The sequence below is a fragment of the Choloepus didactylus genome, chromosome 5, assembly GCF_015220235.1.
Source record: "Choloepus didactylus isolate mChoDid1 chromosome 5, mChoDid1.pri, whole genome shotgun sequence".
Lineage (NCBI taxonomy): Eukaryota > Metazoa > Chordata > Mammalia > Pilosa > Megalonychidae > Choloepus > Choloepus didactylus.
Genome location: NC_051311.1, coordinates 153204085 through 153225665, shown reverse-complemented (window position 1 = coordinate 153225665; position 21581 = coordinate 153204085). Strand labels below are relative to the sequence as shown.

The 21581-nt window shown below is 40.6% G+C and overlaps 1 protein-coding gene across 3 annotated transcripts in view; it reads right to left on the bottom strand.

Annotated features, from left to right (window-relative positions):
• Positions 1–371: 371 nt before the first annotated feature.
• Positions 372–21581, bottom strand: part of HECW1 (HECT, C2 and WW domain containing E3 ubiquitin protein ligase 1) — a 402469-nt gene continuing 381259 nt past the window's right edge. For all 3 annotated transcript variants that reach the window (XM_037837142.1, XM_037837143.1, XM_037837144.1), the window contains 5 exons: positions 17594–17723; positions 14526–14672; positions 13308–13422; positions 10898–11096; positions 372–4288 (listed from right to left, as the gene is read on the bottom strand). In XM_037837142.1, coding sequence (XP_037693070.1) covers positions 4177–4288; positions 10898–11096; positions 13308–13422; positions 14526–14672; positions 17594–17723 — 703 coding nt within the window. In that variant the 3' untranslated portion in view covers positions 372–4176. The remainder of the gene's footprint in view (positions 4289–10897; positions 11097–13307; positions 13423–14525; positions 14673–17593; positions 17724–21581) is intronic.

The following is a 21581-nucleotide window of genomic DNA, read 5'->3' as shown; positions in this document are numbered from 1 at the left end:
TTGCTAGCCTTCATCCCAGGCTCATAGGGGGTGTTAGCCATGGCCGAGTTGTGTTGTGGACACATTTCAACAGGTAGAAACTCACATAAGACACTGAATGCCTATTTCGACATAAAGGATGACCACAAAATGTAGCCCATGTGATTTGTGTGCAGTTCTAATGGGCATAAGCTGTTACGATAGCCATTCCTTTATGATCCATCTGTGGGTCCACACAATGCTTTTTTGAAAAATATTTTTTTCAGGGGGTTGACCACCTTATCAGCTGGTGGCCTTCTATGTTGTTTTATTGCTTACACCCAGTGAGAGCATAGGCACGATATGAGAACTACAAAATCATTATGCTGTTTTGCAATAAGGAGCCCACACGATGCCATACCAAAGAGAATTTATTGACATTCCTTGATGGTGGTGTGATGGAAGAGAAAGCGTGGCCTGAGTATCACGTGACATTTCTCTTGTCAAGGTAAGCAAAATCAGTCCAATAATGTGGACTTTTCCTGCTATTGACTAGAACAAAGACTTTTAACAAAATTATTATAGACATTTCTTTAGAAAAATTGGAAGCTGCAGGAAGTAGGCTAATGGAACAATATTTACTCTGTATACTGCCTCTAGGCACCTTTTTATCTACTAGAATAAAGGAACTACAATGTCACTAACAGGAAAACAACATTTTCTCTTTTGGACCTTATAATGGCTGGAACATCCAACCCAGAATTTTATAATATAATATTGCAGTAATTTTAATAATGAACACTAAAGTACATAACAATAATAATAATAATAATAAATAATAAAGCACCACATTCGTTGTGTAAAGTTCTAACTACTTTCATTTGAAAGTGTTTCATCTTGACTGGGAAAACATTTGTGGCAATTGAGAAATATTCTGAACTCAAATTTGGGACTTATGGTTTGATACATGGACTGATGATGCGATAGATGTACTCTTAGAAACATTCTGGGAAATCCAGATTGCTGGTGTGACACATAAATGTACTTACTATTAAAGGATGCATGGTCATGTATTAAAAGAAAAAAGGATTTAGATCTTGCATATTTAAAGCCTGCCAAAAATATCACATATCTCCCTTTCTTAATTTTCTCACCACCCTCCGAGCAATTTTTGTGCTACAATAGTGATGGTTATAAAAAGTTTTCATAACTGTCAACTTATGGATGCAAGAAGCTGTAAAGAATTAATAGATTTAGAATACTTTCCCTGGCCCTGCAGAGTTAATTTCTATGGGTAGGATCATCTTTATATTATACAATACAGTATTTGTGATAGCTATGAAGTTATTTTTTATACTTTATGGAATTTTAAGAGCATTTTTCAAAATCGTAACTCATAAATTTGCTCCTATTTATTGTTCTTGTTTATCTCCCAGTTAAGGGTATTCCACTCTTACTAACCCTAGATGTAAAAGTGGGTTTTGGCATGTAGGTCATTAATTTTGCAATTTGCCTTCATGGAGAAAACTCATGCTTTAAATTAAAAAAAAAAAAAATTACAGGTGGTAACAAACAGATCAGCCTTACTGATAAATTACATGATTACATGGTTTACCCCTTTCCACCTGGGGAAATTAATGAAATAATTCAGTTCAGTAGATGGTTATATATCTATATCTATCGATATATGTAAACGTTATATATAATTTTTAAATTAGCCTCATGAAAGAGGGATTATCAGCCAAAGAAACACCATTGTGGTCATAGATAAAAAGGATCATTCTATAACTTATTTCTTCGCTTTTCTTCTTTTTGTTTTCCTTCCTTAAAGATTCTATGCAAACTTGTAATGGAATACTGGGGCCCCGCTAAGCAAGCTTAGTGTTCTTTCAGTTGACGATGATACCAGTATTTCCTTATGGAGTTTTGTACATTACTCCTTCCTGTTACGCTTTGTGTAATATATCTAGAGCCATGGCATTGGTGTGGAATAAGGAAAGTTAGGTGGAAAAGCATTTATGTCCAAGTTATCTCTCTCTATTTCTAAGCTACCTTGTTCCTTCTATATATGGGTAGAATAGGGCTCATTAATATGACACTTGTGCAAAATGTAAAGCTCCCTGAGAGCAGGTTCCATCTCTTGAACAACTCTCTTCCTTGCCAATGCCTAACAAATAATATAAATACTAAAAATAAATGCTGAATACTTGAATTGATGAGTATTATATCTAAGATGCTCCCTCTTGTTATACATGCAGTTCAAAAAATGAGAATAAGGATATGGTGGAATTATTTGCATAATCTTTGTGTTCTGATTTAATAAATAATAGCTCCAGCAGAATCCATTGCTTTTCAGATGTTGAACTATATATTGAATTTTACAGGACTCTCAAACTCTATATCATATAATGTACACATTCCATCTCATTATGATAAATATTCGTTTAAGACAATAGAAGGCTGATTTCCTATAACATATACTCCCTGATTGACAACAGATACACAGCAGCAAGGGGTACTGGGCATTGTAAATAATTCCTACCAGAAGAACATTTTAGTTTGGGGTGCTAGGAACACAAATAATACATTGTCCACACACAAACTGGTGAAATGAGTGCCAGGCATGGTTTCATATGAAATTAATTTCTTCTTATATTTCTCACATTTCCCCCTTGCCTTTGTTCATTGAAAGCCACAGTGCAGCATTTAAGTCATGGGGCCCCTGTAGTTCTTCTTTTCCCAGTTAAGAAAAACACTTTCATTTATGACGATTTTAGACAACATGGAGAACAAGGATAGAAAAATAGCAATTGACCATCATGGTTTGGTTTATTTCAAAGGTAATAGAGAGGTTAGGCTGTTTTGGAGTCTGCAACTGTTTTTCTGAAAACACTATGTTTTCTGAGATCTCCTTTTACAAATGCTAACAGAAACTGGGTATTTATTTTGACACAGATCAATGTGCCTTTGGGGTGTTAGGTTTCTGCTCCAGGAGGATTGCTATGGGGGAAGGAGAAGAACTATATTGCCCTTGATCCCTTACAAGCACCATCATTCTCTGCAACTTCTTATGTAGTGTGGTCCCTGTGGACAGTCAGATATGAAGAGATTTGAACACCATGATTTAAAAAGAAGCATGTGCAAAAAAAAAAATCAAAGTTAAAAAAAAAAAAAGTCTGTCTGCCAAGCAAATCATACCTGGCTTTAACAAAAGTCATGATATTACCTCTAAATTTTTTCTCTTTGTGAAGGAGAACTGTAGCTTAGATTAAAAAAGAAAATGTAACAAAATGAAACATAACTCAGGTATTCAAGCCAACATGATGTGTCCTTCCCTTTATCCTGTTTTCTTCATCGCCTTCTATACAATACAATGGGGGTCGAAGCCTCATCCTCTATTTTACATAATGAGATTTCTTTCTTGGACACGTGCACAAGTTTGTGCTTCTTGTGTGGTGAGTATTCACTAGAGGTGCTTCCCTTCCTAGATTTCTCTGAACTCAAGTTGAGGCCACAATCCCCACAACCACTGATACGCACAGCATCGCATCAGCATTTCTTGCTGTTGTTATTTGTTGGAAAGCGTCATATTTGCACCTTGTGTCTATGTTAGTTCCAGCTGATGGGACTGATGCCACATATGAATCATGGATTGAATGTATAAAAATTTTGGTTTTGTCACTGCTGTCCTTTGGATGCATAATATGCACAGGGAATAGTAGAACAGGAGGAAAAGGAAAAGTTGGTCAGCATCTAGTTCTGGAGTTGCTTGTTAGAAGTAATAAAAAAAAAATGGTGGCTCTGCTCAGAAGGCATGGGCATATAAAAGCTTGGAATGCTTGATGCTCATAATTTCCCTTAAATGATATAAATGGAAGTAAACATTAATTACCATTTGGTCAAGTGTAGCGTAACTTGCATTCATATTTCATTGTTAGTAATGGAGGTATGTGGAGATATACACAGACCTTGAGACAGCTGTTTTTTTAATATTGCATAAAGGCTAGCAGTTCATTGAAAACAGAGGCTATACGCCTGAAGGTTGGATTTCAGAAGGCAGTTCTTCATGCACAGCTTTAGTCAATCTTGATTTGGTTTGAAAATAAAAATCATGGAATACCAAAATCAAAGGAGTTGATTAAGGGAAAGGGAAAGGAGCATCATCCCAGAAAGAGTGATGTCACTGGCCAGAAAACCATCAGATGAGTTTACACTTCCTCACTCAAGCCCAAAGGTGCTGGTTTCTTCAACTGCTGTTAACAGCTTTTCATACAACATGGAGTACGATGGATAGGGTGGAAGATCCAGTCGGTTGAAGCATGTGTGTGCCCTAAATAGAGAAGAAAAGATAGGTGAGGGTGTTTGTTTCAAAGATAGAACTGATTTTCGATGTAACCATGACTCAATCTGAAGCTGATTCAAAATTGAGCAGCACCACCCCTCAGGACCACCATAAAATCCCCCAAACCAAGAACCATAGCCTTCGAGGCATGATGAGGTCAGTTGGAGGGAGGGGAAGAAATAGAAATGGGTGGCTTGCATTTGTAAAGAAAACCCCTTTAGAACTACACTAGCAAACCCACTGCAGACTCTTTGGTATCAGCTATATTTTACAATCAAGATATGAACTTGGATGTGGTTAGTGAAGGACCTCCCTTGTCCAGCTCTGATTTTGGGGCTTCTGTAAACCAAATGCATCCCCTTGGAGTGCCAGGAAACACCCTGGAACCCTGAGACCCCAGTCTCCGTTCAAGTCAGGTGTGCCTGGAGACATGTCCTCTAGACCAAGGGAACACACATAACTTGAAGCATAAGTGCTGGATTTCCAAGAAAAGCTGAGCTTGTCTGTTGGACAGTCCTCTCCGGGTGGCATCAAGCGATAGTGTTTGGACAGACCCTGTATCACCTGCCCTGGGTTCTGCCTTATTCATGGTGTGCTTCATCCTGCAGGCCCATGTGCTGGACCTAGACAAGGAACGTCTTCCCGTGCCTCATTGCTAAAGTGCAAAGCCAGGTAGGATTCTGCCTCCTCCATGTGGGTCTCAGTAAGTGAGGACAAGGGGACTGGGCACACACAGATTCCTCCCACGAAACCTCAGATTGCCTGGCTACCTGTGCTGGCTCACTATCTTTTCCCTGTCAGTACTTTTGTGTTTTTATGGAATCTTTTGTTGATGCTGTCTCATGTTTGAAAGTTAGGGCGAGAGGTGACTGGGTGCAGCTGCAAATGTAAAGCCTTGTACTCCTTTAATGCATGGAAATGGTGTTTTGAGAAGCCAAGTAGTACAGAAAAGGGCACTCAAATTACAAATAAATGAATAATAAATAAATAAATTAAGTTAAAATCACAAAACAAACCTAGGGTCTAACAAAACCAAACAAAAAAACCAAACCAGAAATCCATTTTGTGTTCATCTGAAGTGCATTTAAGACCTTAAACTCTTCTTTTAATTACAAGATCCCCAGGGCAGTTGTGTATGATTTACACCTTTGTTTTGAATTACATAAATCAGAGTATCACCACATAGGCTCATGCAGCACTCAGGGCATGGGGGAGATTATTCTGGGGACAAGGAAGGGTGGGAAGACGGGAGAGGTAGGGGAAGATGGGTTCTCCTGCCCAAGGAGAATCTGAGGAGGATGCTGTTGTTTTTGCCTGCCCAGCGTCCATTCCTCTTCCTCCTATTGGCACCTCCTTCACTGTCTGTGGGGAACTATCCCCAGCCCTCCCCTGACCCTCCCTTCAGCCCCAAGGGTGGGCTCAGGACACAGGACAGTCGAATATCTGGCCATGGACCCTAAGGACTTAACTGGGGTGAAATACAAAAACAGAGATTAGCAGTTATTAGATTATTATCCAAGACTCAAACAGGCCCATGTTGACTTAAACAGTTGGAATATTTTACCCTAAATATGAGTCTTTGAGTGGGAGTGGAAAGGAACTCAGTAAACTGAGGAGGAAGACAATTACAGTGGTCCTTCTCTATCTTTAGAAAGATTGAATCTAGGACATATACTGGGCTATGGCTAACCAAGTTCAGCGGAGCAGAAAAATCCCAAGTATGCTGTTGGAACTAGCAGAATTAGCCTAGAATGAGAAATGTGCAGTCCTCATCTTCTTGTTTTCTTCCTCTGGTCTTTTTAATGCACACTCATGATTGGAAATACTGTAGAAAAAAAAACTCATATTTACAAAATAGAACCAAATTAATTCTGTAAAAGATAATTTCAGGGAATGAATAGAAATCATTAGCAAATGGTACCACTTCCCTTATCTGAACACCCACAGTTTCTTCAATAGTTGCTTTATGACATATATCTAGAGCCTTGGTTAACTCCCTTAAATAAATTCTAGTTTGTAATCTAGAATGATGAACACAATTATATCAGTGCAATCAAATCACGATTCAGTTCAGCATTCCTAAATGCAAGCCACCCTCCAGGTGTGGTCCTAGCAGCGTAGGGCATCTGATTACATCGTTTCCTGCTGTCTGGACTGCAAGGTGGTGGGGGATGGTGAGAAAGCATGGAACCAGGGATCTGAAGACCTAAATTTGGATCACAGTCTAGCCACTTAGCTAACTTTATAACCTTTGGAAAATCAATTAATCTTCCTGAGCCTCAGTTTTCTCACTTGTAAAATGGGATAATAATACATGCTCTGTTTACCTTAGAGGATTGTTGTGGGGATCAGTGACAGAACACACATAAATGGCTTCTGTAAACTGTGACTCATCAGTCACACATAAGACTCTCTTAATGCAACCATGACTACAATGGCGATTTTAGGAGTTGGGTCACGTTATGGTAACTTCAGACCCTAGTCCTTCTCACATGAACTACTGGCAAATAAGTCACTCTCGTCTCACACTATGGAATTAATATTTTGTAACTCCACGTGGATCTTTTCAATCATGCCCTGTTAAATTTCACCCTGTTGGCTTTAACTTAGGATTCCAGCATTTTGAGATCATTTTGGATTTTGCCATTCACTGTGTTATTTATCCTTCTAATTTGTGTCACTTGATCTCCCTGATGCCTTTTTTTTTTCCAAGTTATTGATTAAAATGTTAACCAAAGAAAATTTTGCTCTTCTCCAATAGAAACCACATTAAGGTTAATTTAAAAACAAAACACAACACAGAAAAAGAAGCAACTATCACTGCAGACTCTTTGCACCTGGTTGTTCAGTCAGTTCTGATGCTAGTTTTGTAGATTTTGCCTACCCTTCCTGCCAATCTTCTTAAAGACATTTCTTCTACTACCTAACTAAGGCTACATTCTTTTCAGACAAGTTCTTGCTTTCATCACCACTGAATCTACTCTCTTTAAAGTTTGTTCATAACCTCCTGATCCCCAAATCCAGAGCCCCACTCCCAATCCCCATCTTCCTGAAGCTCTTTAGAAGAATTTGAAGCTCTTCCTCTTGCACACCTCTCAGTGGCTCTCTCTGATGGCTCCCTCGAGCCTCCTTTATACGTTCTCTTTGAGCCTGCACCTATAAAGCAGGCTTTCTCACCCTTGGCACTGCTTACACTTGGGGCTGGATAACTCTTGGTTGTGGGGGCTGTCTGGTGCATTGTGGGGTGTTTAGCAGGATCCCTGGGCTCTACCTGCTAGATGTCAGAAGCACACTCTCTGTCCTCCATCGTAACAACCAAAAATTTCTCCAGGCCTTGCCAAATGTCCTCTGGGGAGAGAGGTATCTCCCCTTCATAAAAACCTATTATAGAGTAAGCCAACTACTAACTTTAGCAGGTCTCCAACTCCACCTTGGGCCTGGGTCAGTGTACCTGGGCAGTGAGGCATGCTCATGATAGAATTCTGTTTGCAACTTTTAGGCCAGTTAATCCATCCAGGACTCACAGCTTTGTTATTCTTGGTGTCTGCCCAACATGTAAACCTTCCAAGTTCCATCCTCTCCTTCATTTCATCCTCCACACTGCCCTGTGCTACTTCACCTCTGACCTAGATTCCGGTCTTCTCTTTCCTTCCAAACCTTCCCTCTGTTCCGTCTAAACCCCTTGTTCCTTAATAAGCAAACTCTCCCACCTCCTGTTTAAGGCCCATTTTCCTGCACTGCCCCATTTCTGTAATGAGGACAAGTGTGCTTCTCACTACCCACTGTCAATTTCACATGATCGCATTCTGACACTTGAGCAAAAATTTCTGTTCCTTTGAATCTCGTGCCATTTAGATTTTTTTTTTCAAACTACAAGCTTTGTCTGGTATTTCATTTTAGTGAAATAGAGTAGAAAACGGTGTATTGCAGGTAATAAGGGAAAAGTGTTCTGAGGAACTTGTGTTCCAGATACTCACACACACACAAACACACACACATACACTACATACGCATGTACTGGGTTATAATGTAAAGGGCCTTTTTTCTTTCTGTGGTCATGGTTTAAAAAGTTGGAAATTCAGTGATCTAGTTTTACCTTCCTTTCCTTCTGACCTTTTGGCTAATTACATTTATTAAAATCTCTGGTACTTGGCTTAAATCTCCCTTTCCGTTTCGGGTCCTCTTCCCAGACTGTGTAGCCGCTGTGTCCACGTGGATGTCCCACTCAATACCCCGGCCACCCAGCTCCTTGCCCTCCTCAACCCAGTTGACCGTCTCCTCTCTCACAGACTTCAGCTGTGGTGGCATATAAAGTTTCTTCACCAGGAAATGTAAAATTATATCCTGCAACGCCTCCCCCTCCAAGTCCTTTTCCTAACCCTCACGCATTTTTCAGAAGGCAAGGACTTGGATGGGTATACAGGTTCCCCTCAGCATGAGCTACAAGCCAGGTTTTGCTGTGACACCATCGACACTCATCCAGGGGTCCAGGGGTCCTTCTTTCTGAGGAGAAAGAAGCTCAGATCATCTCTCCTCCGCGTGTATGGGCAGAATGTGTGTAGCTCTCAGTCCCTGGGAACCTGGGGCCCCTTGTCTGACATTTTTAGGTTCTTCACCTTCAGAAACTGTTCAGGGACAGTTGTTTTCACTGTCCTCTCAGGAGCATCTTGACACTTTCCCACACAAGGATGAAGTCCCTGCTTTCCTGAGGAACCCTTTCTCAGGAGCAGCCTTTTTAGGGGTGCCTTGGCCCAGACATGAAGAACCCGTTTTTAAGCCCAGCGTCTGCCTCACAATGTCTCTGTGAGGGTTAATAGTATTAATGTATATTTCAGAGTTTCCCAAAGCAAATATGTAAATTAGGCTTAATCTGTGACCCCAAGTGACTAAAGCAGTGACTCACTTCCTAAAGAATGAAGCTGAGACTTCTCAGCAGGGTATTTTCTCTGGGCCCAGCAAACTCATCTTCTCAACTGCCTCCCCTGTGATATTGCTCTGGACAGCTTATCCTCCACGCTGGCTTGAATTTCCTTCCTGAACACATGTGGCCATTTCCCATCCCTGGGCCTTCGCTCCTGCTGCTCCTTCAGCCTGGAATTCCCTTTTCCCTGTCCTTGCCTCCCAAAGCTTGCCAAATGCCAAGTTCTCCGTGGCGTCTTCTCCGGTCAACTCAAGGAGGATTTGGTCTCTGTTCAACATCCTCACAGCTTTTACCTCCCTGTGCTAAGCTTCTCTCCTTCTACCTTGTTTTGTAATTAATTACTACAGGGCTGCGTCCCCCCTAGACTGTGAGCTGCTGTGGACAGGTGGGTTGTGTACTTCGGCCCCTCCCCGAGGGGCCTACCACAGGGATACGCTCTCACCAGATGATGAGCCAAACTGCATTTCTCTAAAATAAAAGCAGAACATTTCCAAATAACCTCAGCCTCCAAATCTATCATTAGACTAGACAGATGGGAATCCTGCCTTTCTAGTCTTACTTTTTCGCCAGACTTAATTCAGTAGGTTCAGCCGTTGGCAGAACCATGCAGAGAGACACTGACCTTTTTGTTGAGAGATTGTTGAATAAAGTGGGTAAAACCGGGACTGAAAACTACACCATGGCTTTAAGGTGTTATTAACCAGCTGGGTGTGTGTTCTGCTTCCTGGGCTCAATAATGCTCACGCACATCAGGTGAATCGTCTTTAGGACACTGGAAATTTGGGAAGACTGGATGAAAATTATAGTCCTGCAAATCCTTCTGCAATAAGGAGTTAGCAAAGATATTTGTGTGGCAATGGAGAAGCAGAGCTAACTTAAATGCAAATCTTCTTTTATAGTTAGAAAATACCATATTAAAAGAAAATAATACAGATCAATCTTTTCTTCTGTTTATCAAAGCAGTATTTACTAGTACAGTACCCACACAGAAGTATCTTTTTAGTTCTTATTTCATTGATCAGGAAAATGTTACCCAAAGTGGCAAAGAGAGACCCAGGAAGTGTTGGGATTAAAACTCACAGCATGGGGAATTCATTCTGTTGAAAAGCCTGGAGCCCCATTGCATCTTTTTCTGAATTTATCCCATAATAATTCCTTGATTTCTTATTATACAGAAGTCACAGAGATACACGTGGTCTCATCCTCACACATTTTAGGGAAAATATGACCATCTACATGAATAACTATCTACTAAGTATTAAGTGATATCCTATAGGAGAAGCCCAGATAAGGTACTGGAGAGGTTACTTGGGGCTTCCAGTCTTTACACTAATGTTCTTATCCCCCAACATACACACACCCCGCACTCCCAGGGAGAGACATCCCTCTTTCAATCAAGCTGGACTATGTACAGATTGAAAAGCTTTCCGTTGACTGACATATGGACCAAAATACCTATAGCACAAAAATACTGTCAATCATCAAAAAAAAAAAAAATCACTAAGAATATGGTCTAAATTTCACTCCCACAGACTGCTCATTTATGAGTTCTCTAACGATTCAAGTAACAATACTTTGGGTGACAAGAAAGGATTCCATCCCAAAGGATGACCACCCAAACTCAAGTACTTTCCCCTGTGCAGTGGGTCTTCTGAAGGCTGGCAGGGGCTCCGTACCTGGGAAGAGATGTAATTTTCCCCCATTTCTCGATGCAGAAACGCCGAAGCCCATTGCTTCCTCGGAGGGCTGCGAAGCCTTCGTAGGGCACACTCGATGTTCCTGTGACAAACTGAAGCAAACGTAGTCTCTGCTCATTATTGAACCGCTCCACTGCAGCCCAGAACCAGCGGATCACAAGATGCCCATCATGGTAACCTAAACGGAGGAAAGGCAGGAGAGGGAGGGAGGAAGGAAGAGAGGATGCGGAGAGAGGAGGAAGGGGTGGAGGGGAGAGAAGGAAGAAATACACATCAGTAGGATGAGAATGGAGCAGCTGCTTCTGACCTGCTCCATAAGGATGATCTTAGACAGAGCTAAACCAGTTTGCATAACTTAGGTCAAGATTTCAAACAAAAGCAGATCCAGAAAACAGCCAATTTATTAAAAATGTTCTGAGGGATACATTCTTGAGAGAGGTTTGCTTTTTATTCAAACAATTGGGGTTCCACTAGTCATTCCCCTGCCTATAGTGCAGACAAGGAGATGCTAGTCTTGGTAGAGAGCTTGGGGATTCCTAGACAAACCCTCTAGGAATACGGTATTATGTCATATTTGTTTTGTTGTGATGTCTTAGCTTTTGGCAACCATATGCCATGGGAGATTCTAAAACTTAAGAAAGGCCAACGGCCAACTTGGGGAACAGACGAGGCCAGGCTCTTGGTGGCCACTGCCATGAGTCCCTGGAGCAGCTGCTATGAGGCCAGCCCGAAGTTAAGATTTGGTGGCTGTGCCAGTTTGGATGTATTGTGTCCCCCAAAACTCCATGTTCTTTGATGCAATCTTGTGGGGGCAGAGGTATTAGTGTTGATTAGGTTGGAACCTATTGGTTCAGTGTTTCCATGGAGATGTGACTCAATTAACTGTGGATGGGGCCTTTCATTGGATTATCTCTATGGAGGCATTGCCCCACCCATTCAGGGTGGGTCTTTATTGGATCACTGGAGTACTTTAGGAAGAGCCACACAGGCCCAGACACAGAGCAACTGAGAGTGACATTTTGAAGAGGAGCTGCAGCTAAGAGAGACAAAATGCCCCAAGAGCAACATTTTGGAGAATGCCATTTTGAAACACAATCTGGGAGCAAGCAGATGCCAGCCACATGCCTTCCCAGTGACCAGAGGTTTTCCGGATGCCATTGGCCTTCCTTCAGTGAAGGTTCCCTACCATTGATGCCTTTTCTTGGATACTTTATGGCCTTAAGACTGTAACTTTGTATCAAATACCCCCCCCTTTATAAACTCCAATCCATTTCTGGTATTTTGCAAAATGGCAGCGTTAGCAAACCAGAACAGTGGCCCACAGAAGAAGTATTCAGGCCCCTCCCATAACCTGGTTGGGAGACCAAACTTGGATCAAACAAGTAAGGTGTAATGATTCCTCTGATCACAAATGCACTAGGAATTCAAAGAGTGGAGAAATCTATGCGGGCTGGACAGAAATAGAGAAAACTTCATAAAGGAAGTGGGGTGTGAATGAAGCTCGTGAAGGGTTTGTGTGAGTGGAAGAAAGGTGGAGGACATTTCTGGCAGGGGAAATAAGGATTAAGCAGGAGCAAAACATATGCAGGGAACAGCAAGCCAACTATTGCAGAAGGGGGATCTGGTGAGGGCTGAAAGGAAGGCTACTGGCGGCCTCAGGGGGTCTTAACAGTCGGTGTGAGGCATTCTGACTTGACACATTACCTCAGAATATGTCCGTGCAGGAAGGCTCTAGAGGTTCCCCAGAGTGTTCTTACGGCTGAGTGTGTGGGGGCGAGAGGAGAGCTGAGGTGGCACATCCAGCTCTCATTCTATATTGGATTGATTGGAGTTTCTCATTTTATATGAGGAAGAGGTTTTGAGGCTACAAAACTTTCAAAACCTCTTCTATAGTATAAAGAACTTGTTCTGTCAATAGGGAAGTAGCACGTTGAAAATAGTGTTTCAGGAAGATGAGTTTGACAGCGTGCAAAGTGAATAGCTAGGAGGGTTAGAAATTAGATCTGGAGAGACCATGGGACAGTGCTGCCACAGTTAGATCAATGCTTTGGCCACCCAGGATTGGGGTGAGGTGAAGAGGGCTCTAAATTCAAAGGAAGCAGACCACACCTCTGCCAGCACACAACCTAGCTTGGGAGCTGACCCGTGGATGGGTGTTCTCTATAATGCACCTAAATCAAGTTAGGCTAGAGATGCTACAAACAGGGACCACTGTCATCTACAGGCTGGAAGTTCAACCTGCAGTTGGAGGTTCAGGTTGGAAGTTGGAGGAAGGTGCATAGAAACACCTGCTTTGCACATGCATTGGAATAAGACAAAGTTCTTTGTGATCTTCAAACAGTGATGAATTCTATCAGCGGGAGCCGTGTTATCACAAATCCCTGCTCACCTCCCCGGTACTCCGTGTTATTCCGCCAGTCATTCAGGTCTATTTCGGCAGTGCCAGCGATCACCAGCTCCAGCTCCCGAGCATCAAACACGGACACCAGCCTGGAGTCGACGACCTGAAATACAAATTAGGCTTCAGCTTACAGGTCCAAACACAGGAGCTAATCGTTAATTTCTGGGGGGGTTAAGTTGGGAAACAGTCATTTATAACTTTTCTTTTTTCAGCGAGCCATCATGTTTAAGTTCAAAACCTCTGACATGAACATTTTAGAACACATCCCACTGGGAACCGAGAAAAGGTCCTACGCTTTTCACTACCTATGATGCTCCCTCTCAGGATGATTATGAACAGCCTGACTCTGCTTTCTGGAGCCACATTTAAGTTTCCAAGTTACCAACTTTGAAGACTTTGCCCACATTGCTTTAGATATTTAGCTACTTAATAGTTATTAATATTACCATTTCACTGAAAATTTATTCTTTCACATAGAATGATGACTCATTTCCTAGGGTAGGGCATTATATATTAAAACATCTGTATTTTCCCTCCCTTCTCTCTCTTACTTCTTTCCTCCCTCCTTCAAAGATCTATGAGGACCTCCTGTGTTTGTTAGGGGCTCTTGTTGCCAAATGTACCAGGCACAATTGGACATGTGTGGTGGGGACCGTTCTTCCATCGAACCACTGGTGGACACACCGGTGACCGAGGCTGTTCTCCATTATGGCAGGGAAAGAAAACCCTCCAAGAACCATTCCCGGAGAAAACGTTTATAGCCTCTTGTTTCGCAATCTGAAAATGTTTAAGGAGGTTGTTTTTTGCGCACAGGAAGGCTAGTGGCTGTCATGTCCTCTTGATTTCCCACCCTAGCAGGGATTATGTAGCATGAAGTAACAAAATAAAATGTAGCAAGAGAGGGCAGTACCCTCCAGTGCCTTCACATCACCTATTTTTGTTTCACTGAACAAAAGGAAGCACCACCTGCACGCATCTTTAAAGAAGGTGCGAGATGCTTTCACTCTGGTCCCTCATCCATCCACCCCAAGTGGATGCTCTCTGCACTCCTGCGATCAGAGCAGAGCTCTTGGCCGGTCTTGGTTCCTCCCCTCCTCTCATCCAAAATTGGATGTGGGTCCCCACAGAGAGCCCGGGGAGCAGAGGCCCAATGATGAAGAACCCCTGGGCTGCAGCTCGCCTTCCTCCATATGACCCGGGCCTCACCTCATAGAAGCCCCGCACCAGCGCCTCAGTCTGCTGCACCACGCCGCGCTCCACGCGCCACTTCACCATCCTCTCAATGTACTCTTTCTTGTTCTTCTCTGTCACCTGGGTGTTGGCACCTCCAGATTTCAACTCCCTTTCCGTCACCTAGTAGAGAACAGAAAGGTCAAGATGGCTGCTCCATTCAGCTTATCTCCCCATCAGACGTAAAACTTTTAGGAAGATGAACTATATGTCAAAAGTACTACCTCCTTAGATATTTTGCCTTTCTTGGAGGTCGCTAAAAAGGCTCTGTTTGCTATAAGCAGATTATTGAGTACCTTGGAAGAGCTATGGCTTTCATTTTATAGAGAGGAAGCATGTTTCCTAACTAAGAGGCATAAAGGAAATAGAAGGAAAATACCCTTGTCTGTCCTTAGTAATAAAGCAGAATGTCCCTATACTTCACCCACATGCTTGATTCCCCCAAATCTCAGTTAGAGCAAAATTCTGAATAACTACCAGCTTTCCCACTCATAGCAGGTCAGAAGCAGCAAAATAGCAGAGGGTGGGAAGATGGTTTATACAATAGGTGTAATAGTGGCTGAAGAATGACAGCCTGACCTTGAGAAAGGAAACAAAATCTTAGAAGCACACAGAGAGTGACATCACCACTTAGAATGGCAATGCATGTCTGCTATGACAAGTTTGAGTCATCAAGAAAAGTTCGATCAGTGCTCTCTTTCTTCAAAGGCAAGAAGGTATATAGACACATACACACGTGTGTATATATATATAAATCTGTATATATAATGTATTAGATGTTTATCAAAGTTTTGGTGTTTGAAGGAGGTAAGCGTCAGTCAACTTGAAATTTACTTATGTGCTTCATCTCATTGTTCAATGCTACAAGACAAATGAGGCAGTATTACGCTTAGCTGTTGTATTTATAACTATATATCTGTATCTATACCTTTATATCAGTATCTGTATCTTTATATCTGCAACTGTATCTGTATCTATATTTTTATCTTTATCTATATATTTACATCTGTATCTGTATCTACATCTCCATATCTCTATCTCTATGTTTAGATCCGGCACTCATGGGCATAGGTACCTAAACAAAACAGTCTACAAGAAGTCTGATAGCTAACTTTTCTTCTTTAGGTGACTACTGCTAACTATAAAATATTGGCTACTTATGAAATATCAGTTGCCATCCACCATCCATATTCCTTAGAATCTCTGATTTTCAGCTGATCACCAAGCTGATCAGTTAAAGACTTCACTTCCCAGCCAACTACGGCATGTAACTAAATTCTAGCCGATAAGGCATAAGCAGAAGTGTTCTTATGGTACTTTTGGGAGATCTCCCTCAAGGGAGGGGCTGTGCCTTCCTCTGTCCTGCCAGCCTGGACATGGCTGTGATGGTGGGATGCCACCGTCAGCTGGGCCCATGAGGGCCAGGCACCATCTTGAGGATGGCAGTGGTGAGAGCTGGAAGGAGCCTGGTCCCCAGGGATTTCATCAGGAAGAACTTCAAAACCAGCCTCGGGTTGCCTGCCTCCGGACTTTTATGTGAGAGAAAAGGAACCTTCTGGTATTTTGGGTTTCTTCACTAGCAGCTGAACCCAGTCCTAACTAATACACCCAGGACAAGCCTGTGGTTTCCTTTATTCGCATCTATCTGCTCTTTACCATCTAAGAACTAGCCAAAAGTAGGGCTGCACCTTAATTTTATAAAACCAAAGTCATTGTTCTTGGTGACCTCCTTTTGAAGAGAAACAGGATGAGCTTTAAATGGATATTATTTTAGATCTGGAACACATTGGTATTTTTATCATGGAGGACATTTAAACTTTTCTCAGTTGCTTAGTTTCTACACTAGACCCAGATGAAGATTGCTTTTTCATATTTTCAATCTTATTTCCCCCTTAAATTTATGTATTTAGGTGTCTGTAATTTACTTCATTTTATTGACACAGGCAATCCATGTCCTTGGAATAAAATTCAAATGGTATAACAGATGATAAAATGAAAAGTAAGTCTCTCTCCCATCCCATCTCCCAGCCACACAATTCCCCTCCCTGGAGAGAGTCACCCTTACTCACTTACCTTTTGTACCCTTCCAGGGAGATTCTATGCATACATTAGGGAATATGCATATATCATATCCCCCCCCCCCCACATAAAGAGTAGCATATTATACACACCATCCCTCACACTTTTTTCATATAAAAATAGATCTTGCAAATCAATCTATACCAATTTAGGCCTGCTATAGTCTTTCTATGTAATTGTTAGTATATCCTGTTTATTGTTTGTGATTTATAAGTAAATTGATGGGCTACGGCATCTTACACTTTTGGATGGCCACACGCAATCCCACGGTTCCCCTGAATCTTACACTTTTGGATGGCCACACGCAATCCCACGGTTCCCCTGAGTGCATGTGCTATTACCGAGTGCTCTGCTGCTGGGCATTGAGTGCTTTATATCTTTTTTTCAGGATCTCTCACACACAGATGCAACATGCCATCCACATTCATTCAAGGTTTCATAAAATATTCTAACTTAATTCTCACACCACCACTATTAAAAATGACTACATATCAAGGGTTTGGGGTTCTCTTGTAAATGCTATTCTCAAAACCTCGATTGTCAAATCTACTCAGGCTACAGGTACATTCTGATAAAAGTGTAACCCATTTGACCAGAAGATTAAAAAATTATGTAAATACTAGAAGAATACAAATGGGAAGCTTTAACTTAATTATTAAGAAGGACTGAAATAAGTGCATTTTGGTGGAGTAAATACCTGGATGCTAGTGAAGTAAAGAATTCTTTTTATAGTGGCACAGATAACAGTAATACCTAACATATGTATTGCACAATTTAAAAAGTGCTTTTGATTTTTGAAAATTCCATAAAGTCGATCCATGTCATAACAGGAAAAAGAAGGAAGAGGACATGTATTGCTTTATTAAAACACATAGTGCCCAAAGAATCATATTTTGAGTGAATGAGAGTCCTCATTTTTCTATTTTAAAAACAAAATCCCTTTCCAAGCCCCACATTGCACGAACCTGTCCAAAAACCTCTTCGTTAACGGTGAAAGTGAGATCCAGGATATCTGTAATGATGTTGTCCTTCATCCACTGCAAGCTCTGGTGGAATTCCTCATCCAGATACTCCAGATCACTTAAATCACACGGCCTGGTGAATCAAAAGGGAGAGAGCAGGCAGAATCACTCAGATGGCCTCCCAGATTGCCTTCCAGAACGTGGCCATGCCATGCCCGACTAAAACACATGCTTTTTCCAACAACTTGTTACTTTCAAATAATAGGATGATTCTTTTTGGTTTGTTCAATAATTTCCCTTTGAAAAGCAAATACTAAAATATTTTACAACAATACCATTAAAATTATTGACTCATGGACTCTTTCCATGGCAACTGGAGTGAAGTATCATTTTAAAACAGCTAAGTTATAAACGGATCAATTCTATTGAATAGATACTTTTTTTTTAACAGAAACGTCAGAATTTTATTTACCACACACTTGAATTTTTGTAATGATCTCTTAACTGGCTTTCCTTCTTCTGTTGTCTTGATGCAGTAACTGTTCTGCAGTTCATTGATAGATTTAGGTTTAAAAAACTTGACTACATTTCCTTGTCTGAAAACCTTACACATTTAGCCTGAATTTCAAGGCTTCCGGAATTTTGATCTTGTCTGTCTTCTTTGCTTCCTTTTCCCTTGTTCTTTACAAACTCCCTCTTCCCTCATCCCCACATTTCAGCCAAGTAGCTTGCTATTTTTTAGGTATGTTTTATTTTATCCTCCACCTCTTGCTCATGCTATCCTATCTGACTGATATCCCTCCTTCCTCAACTCTTCCCCACTGTTCCCCAATATGCAAAGACACACTTTGAACCCCATCTACTGGTCTAACTCATTCTTTATGGTCACTTAAAAGCGATTTCCTTTACAATCTTCTATAATTACTCCAACTATAAGCAATCTTTTTCCTTCTGGAGTCCTACAGGACTTTTTTTTTTTTGTTTACTTTTTATTTTGAAATAAATTCAAACTTACAGGACAGTTGTAAAAATAATACAAACCCCATACACAGAACTCCAGCCTAAACCAACCCCTCCACTGATACCCAGATCTACCAACTTTAATATTTTGTCACTTTACCATTTATTTCTTTCCCTCCCTCCCTATCTATCATCCATCATCTATTGCTCTGTCTTCTGAACATATGAGAGCAAATTGCACACATCCTTGAACAAATAATATAATTCACATATACATTTCCTATGAACAAGAATATGCATTTAGATAATCACATTAAGTGTAGTTAAGAAATTCAAGAAATTTAACATTGATATAAAGCTTACATTCTACATTTCATTTTTTTTTTTATGTCCCAATTGTGTCCTTTTGAGCCTTTTCTCCTGTATTCTTAGATCTCATCCAGGATCATCTATGGCATTTGTCATTATCTATTTAGACTGTCTGTTTTTTCAATTGTGGAAACATATATACAGCATAAATCTCCCCATTCCAACCCCTCCCAAGCATTTCATTAGTGGGATTAATCACATTCACAATGTTGAAACGCCATCACCTTCCCACCATCCATTACTAGAAATTTCCCTTCACCTCAAACAGAAACCCAAACTCATTTCTTATTAACTCCCCATTGCCCCTTCCCCCACTTCTCGTAACCCATTCTCTCCTTTTCATCTCTATGATCATATTCTCTGATACTTTCTTTGTGTTTACTGTGGGCCTTAAATTTAACATCCTAAATCTATAACAGTCTTGTTTTCTTTGATACCAATTTAACTTCAATAGGACACATAAACTTTGTTCCTATACTCCTCCATTCCCCCACCTTTTTGTAGTTCTTGTCAAAAATTACATATTTTACATTGAGTCCAAAACCACTGATTCATCATTACACTTTATGTATTTTAGATCCTGTATGAAGTAAATAGTGGAGTTACAAATCAAAAATATGGTAGTATTGGTATTTATATTTACCATGTGATCTTTACTGGAAATCTTTGTTTCTTCATGTGGTTTCAGTCAATTGCTTAGTGTCCCTTTCTTTCAGCCTGCACAATTCCCTTTAGCATTTCTTATCGGACTGACCTACTGGTGATGAAGTCCCTCAGTGTTTGATTATCCAGGAATGTTTTCATCTCCCCCTCATTTTTAACCTCCAGGTGTTTGTGAATTTTCTAAGTCTCTGATGGTTATTGACTTCTAATTGTATTCCACTGTGGTCAGTGAATGCGCTTTGAACAATTTCAATTTTTTTTTTTTTTTTAAATTTATTGAGGCTTGTTTTATGTCCCAGCATATGGTCTATTCTGGAGAAAGTTCCATGATCACTAGAGAAGAATGTGTATCCTGGTGATTTGGGATGTAATGTTCCATATGTGTCTGTTAAATCCCATTCATTTATCTGATTGTTTAGGTTTTCAGTTTCCTTATTGGTCTTCTGTCTGGTTGATCTGTCTATAGGGGAGAGTGATGTGTTGAAGTCTCCCACAATTATTGTGGAAACATCCATTGCTTCCTTTAGTTTTGCCAGTGTTTCTCTCATGTATTTTGTGGCACCTTGATTGGGTGCATAGACATTTATGATTGTCATTTCTTCTTGTTGAATTGCCCCTTTTATTAGTACGTAGTGGCCTTCTTTGTCTCTCATAACATCCTTGCATTTAAAGTCTATTTTATCTGAGATTAATATTGCTACTCCTGCTTTCTTTTGGCTGTAGCTGGCATGAAATATTTTTTCCATCCTTTCACTTTCAATTTCTTTGTGTCCCTGTGTCTACGATGAGTCTCTTGTATGCAACATATTGATGGTTCATATTTTTTGATCCATTCTGCCAATCTATATCTTTTAATTGGGGAGTTTAATCCATTTACACTCAACATCATTACTGTGAATGCATTTCTTGAATCAGCCATCTTATCCTTTGGTTTATGTTTGTCAGATATATTTTTTCCCCTCTCTCTCTTATTGTCCTTTAAGGAACCAATATTGAATCTCTTTAGTACTGAACCTTTCTCTGTATCTGTCTCTCCTTTCTCTGTTTCTCTGTCGGTAGGACTCCCTTTAGTATCTGAAGTAGGGCAGGTCTTTTATTAGCAAAATCTCTCAGCATTTGTTTGTCTGTGAAAAATTTAAGCTCTCCCTCAAATCTGAAGGAGAGCTTTGCTGGATAAAGTATTCTTGGTTACAAATTTTTTTCTCTCAGAATTTTAAATATCTCAAGCCACTGCCTTCTTGCCTCCATGGTGGCTGCTGAGTAGTCACTACTTAGTCTTATGTTGTTTCCTTTGTATGTGTTGAGTTGCTTTTCTCTTGCTGCTTTCAGGACTTGCTCCTTCTCTTCAGTATTCGACAGTCTGATCAGAAAATGTCTTGGAGTGGGTTTATTTGGATTTATTCTATTTGGAGTTTGCTGGGCATTTATGCTTTGTGTATTTATATTGTGTAGAAGGCTTGGGAAGTTTTCCCCAACAATTTCTTTGAATGCTCTTTCTAGACCTTTACCCTTCTCTTCCCCTTCTGGGACACCAGTGAGTCTTATATTCGGACGTTTTATTTTATCTATTGTATCTCTGAGGTCCATTTCAATTTTTCCAATTTTTTCCCCATTCTTTCTTTTGTTCTTTCATTTTCTGTACTGTGGTCCTTGAGGTTACTGATTTGTTGTTCTATGAGTATCCAGAATCTTTTTAATTTGGTCAGCAGTTTCTTTTATTTCCATAAGATCATCTATTTTTTTATTTACTCTTTCAATTTCTTCTTTATGCTCTTCTAGGGTCTTCTTGATGTCCTTTATATACTGTGCCATGCTCTTCTTCATGTCCTTATATCTTGTGCCATGCTCTCATTGCCCGTCTTTAGTTCTTTGACTAATTGCTCCAAATACTGTGTCTCCTCTGATCTTTTGATTTGGGTGTTTGGGTTTGGGTTATCCATATCATTTGGTTTCTTCATATGCTTTTTCATATGCTTTAAAATTTTTTGTTGTTTTGGCC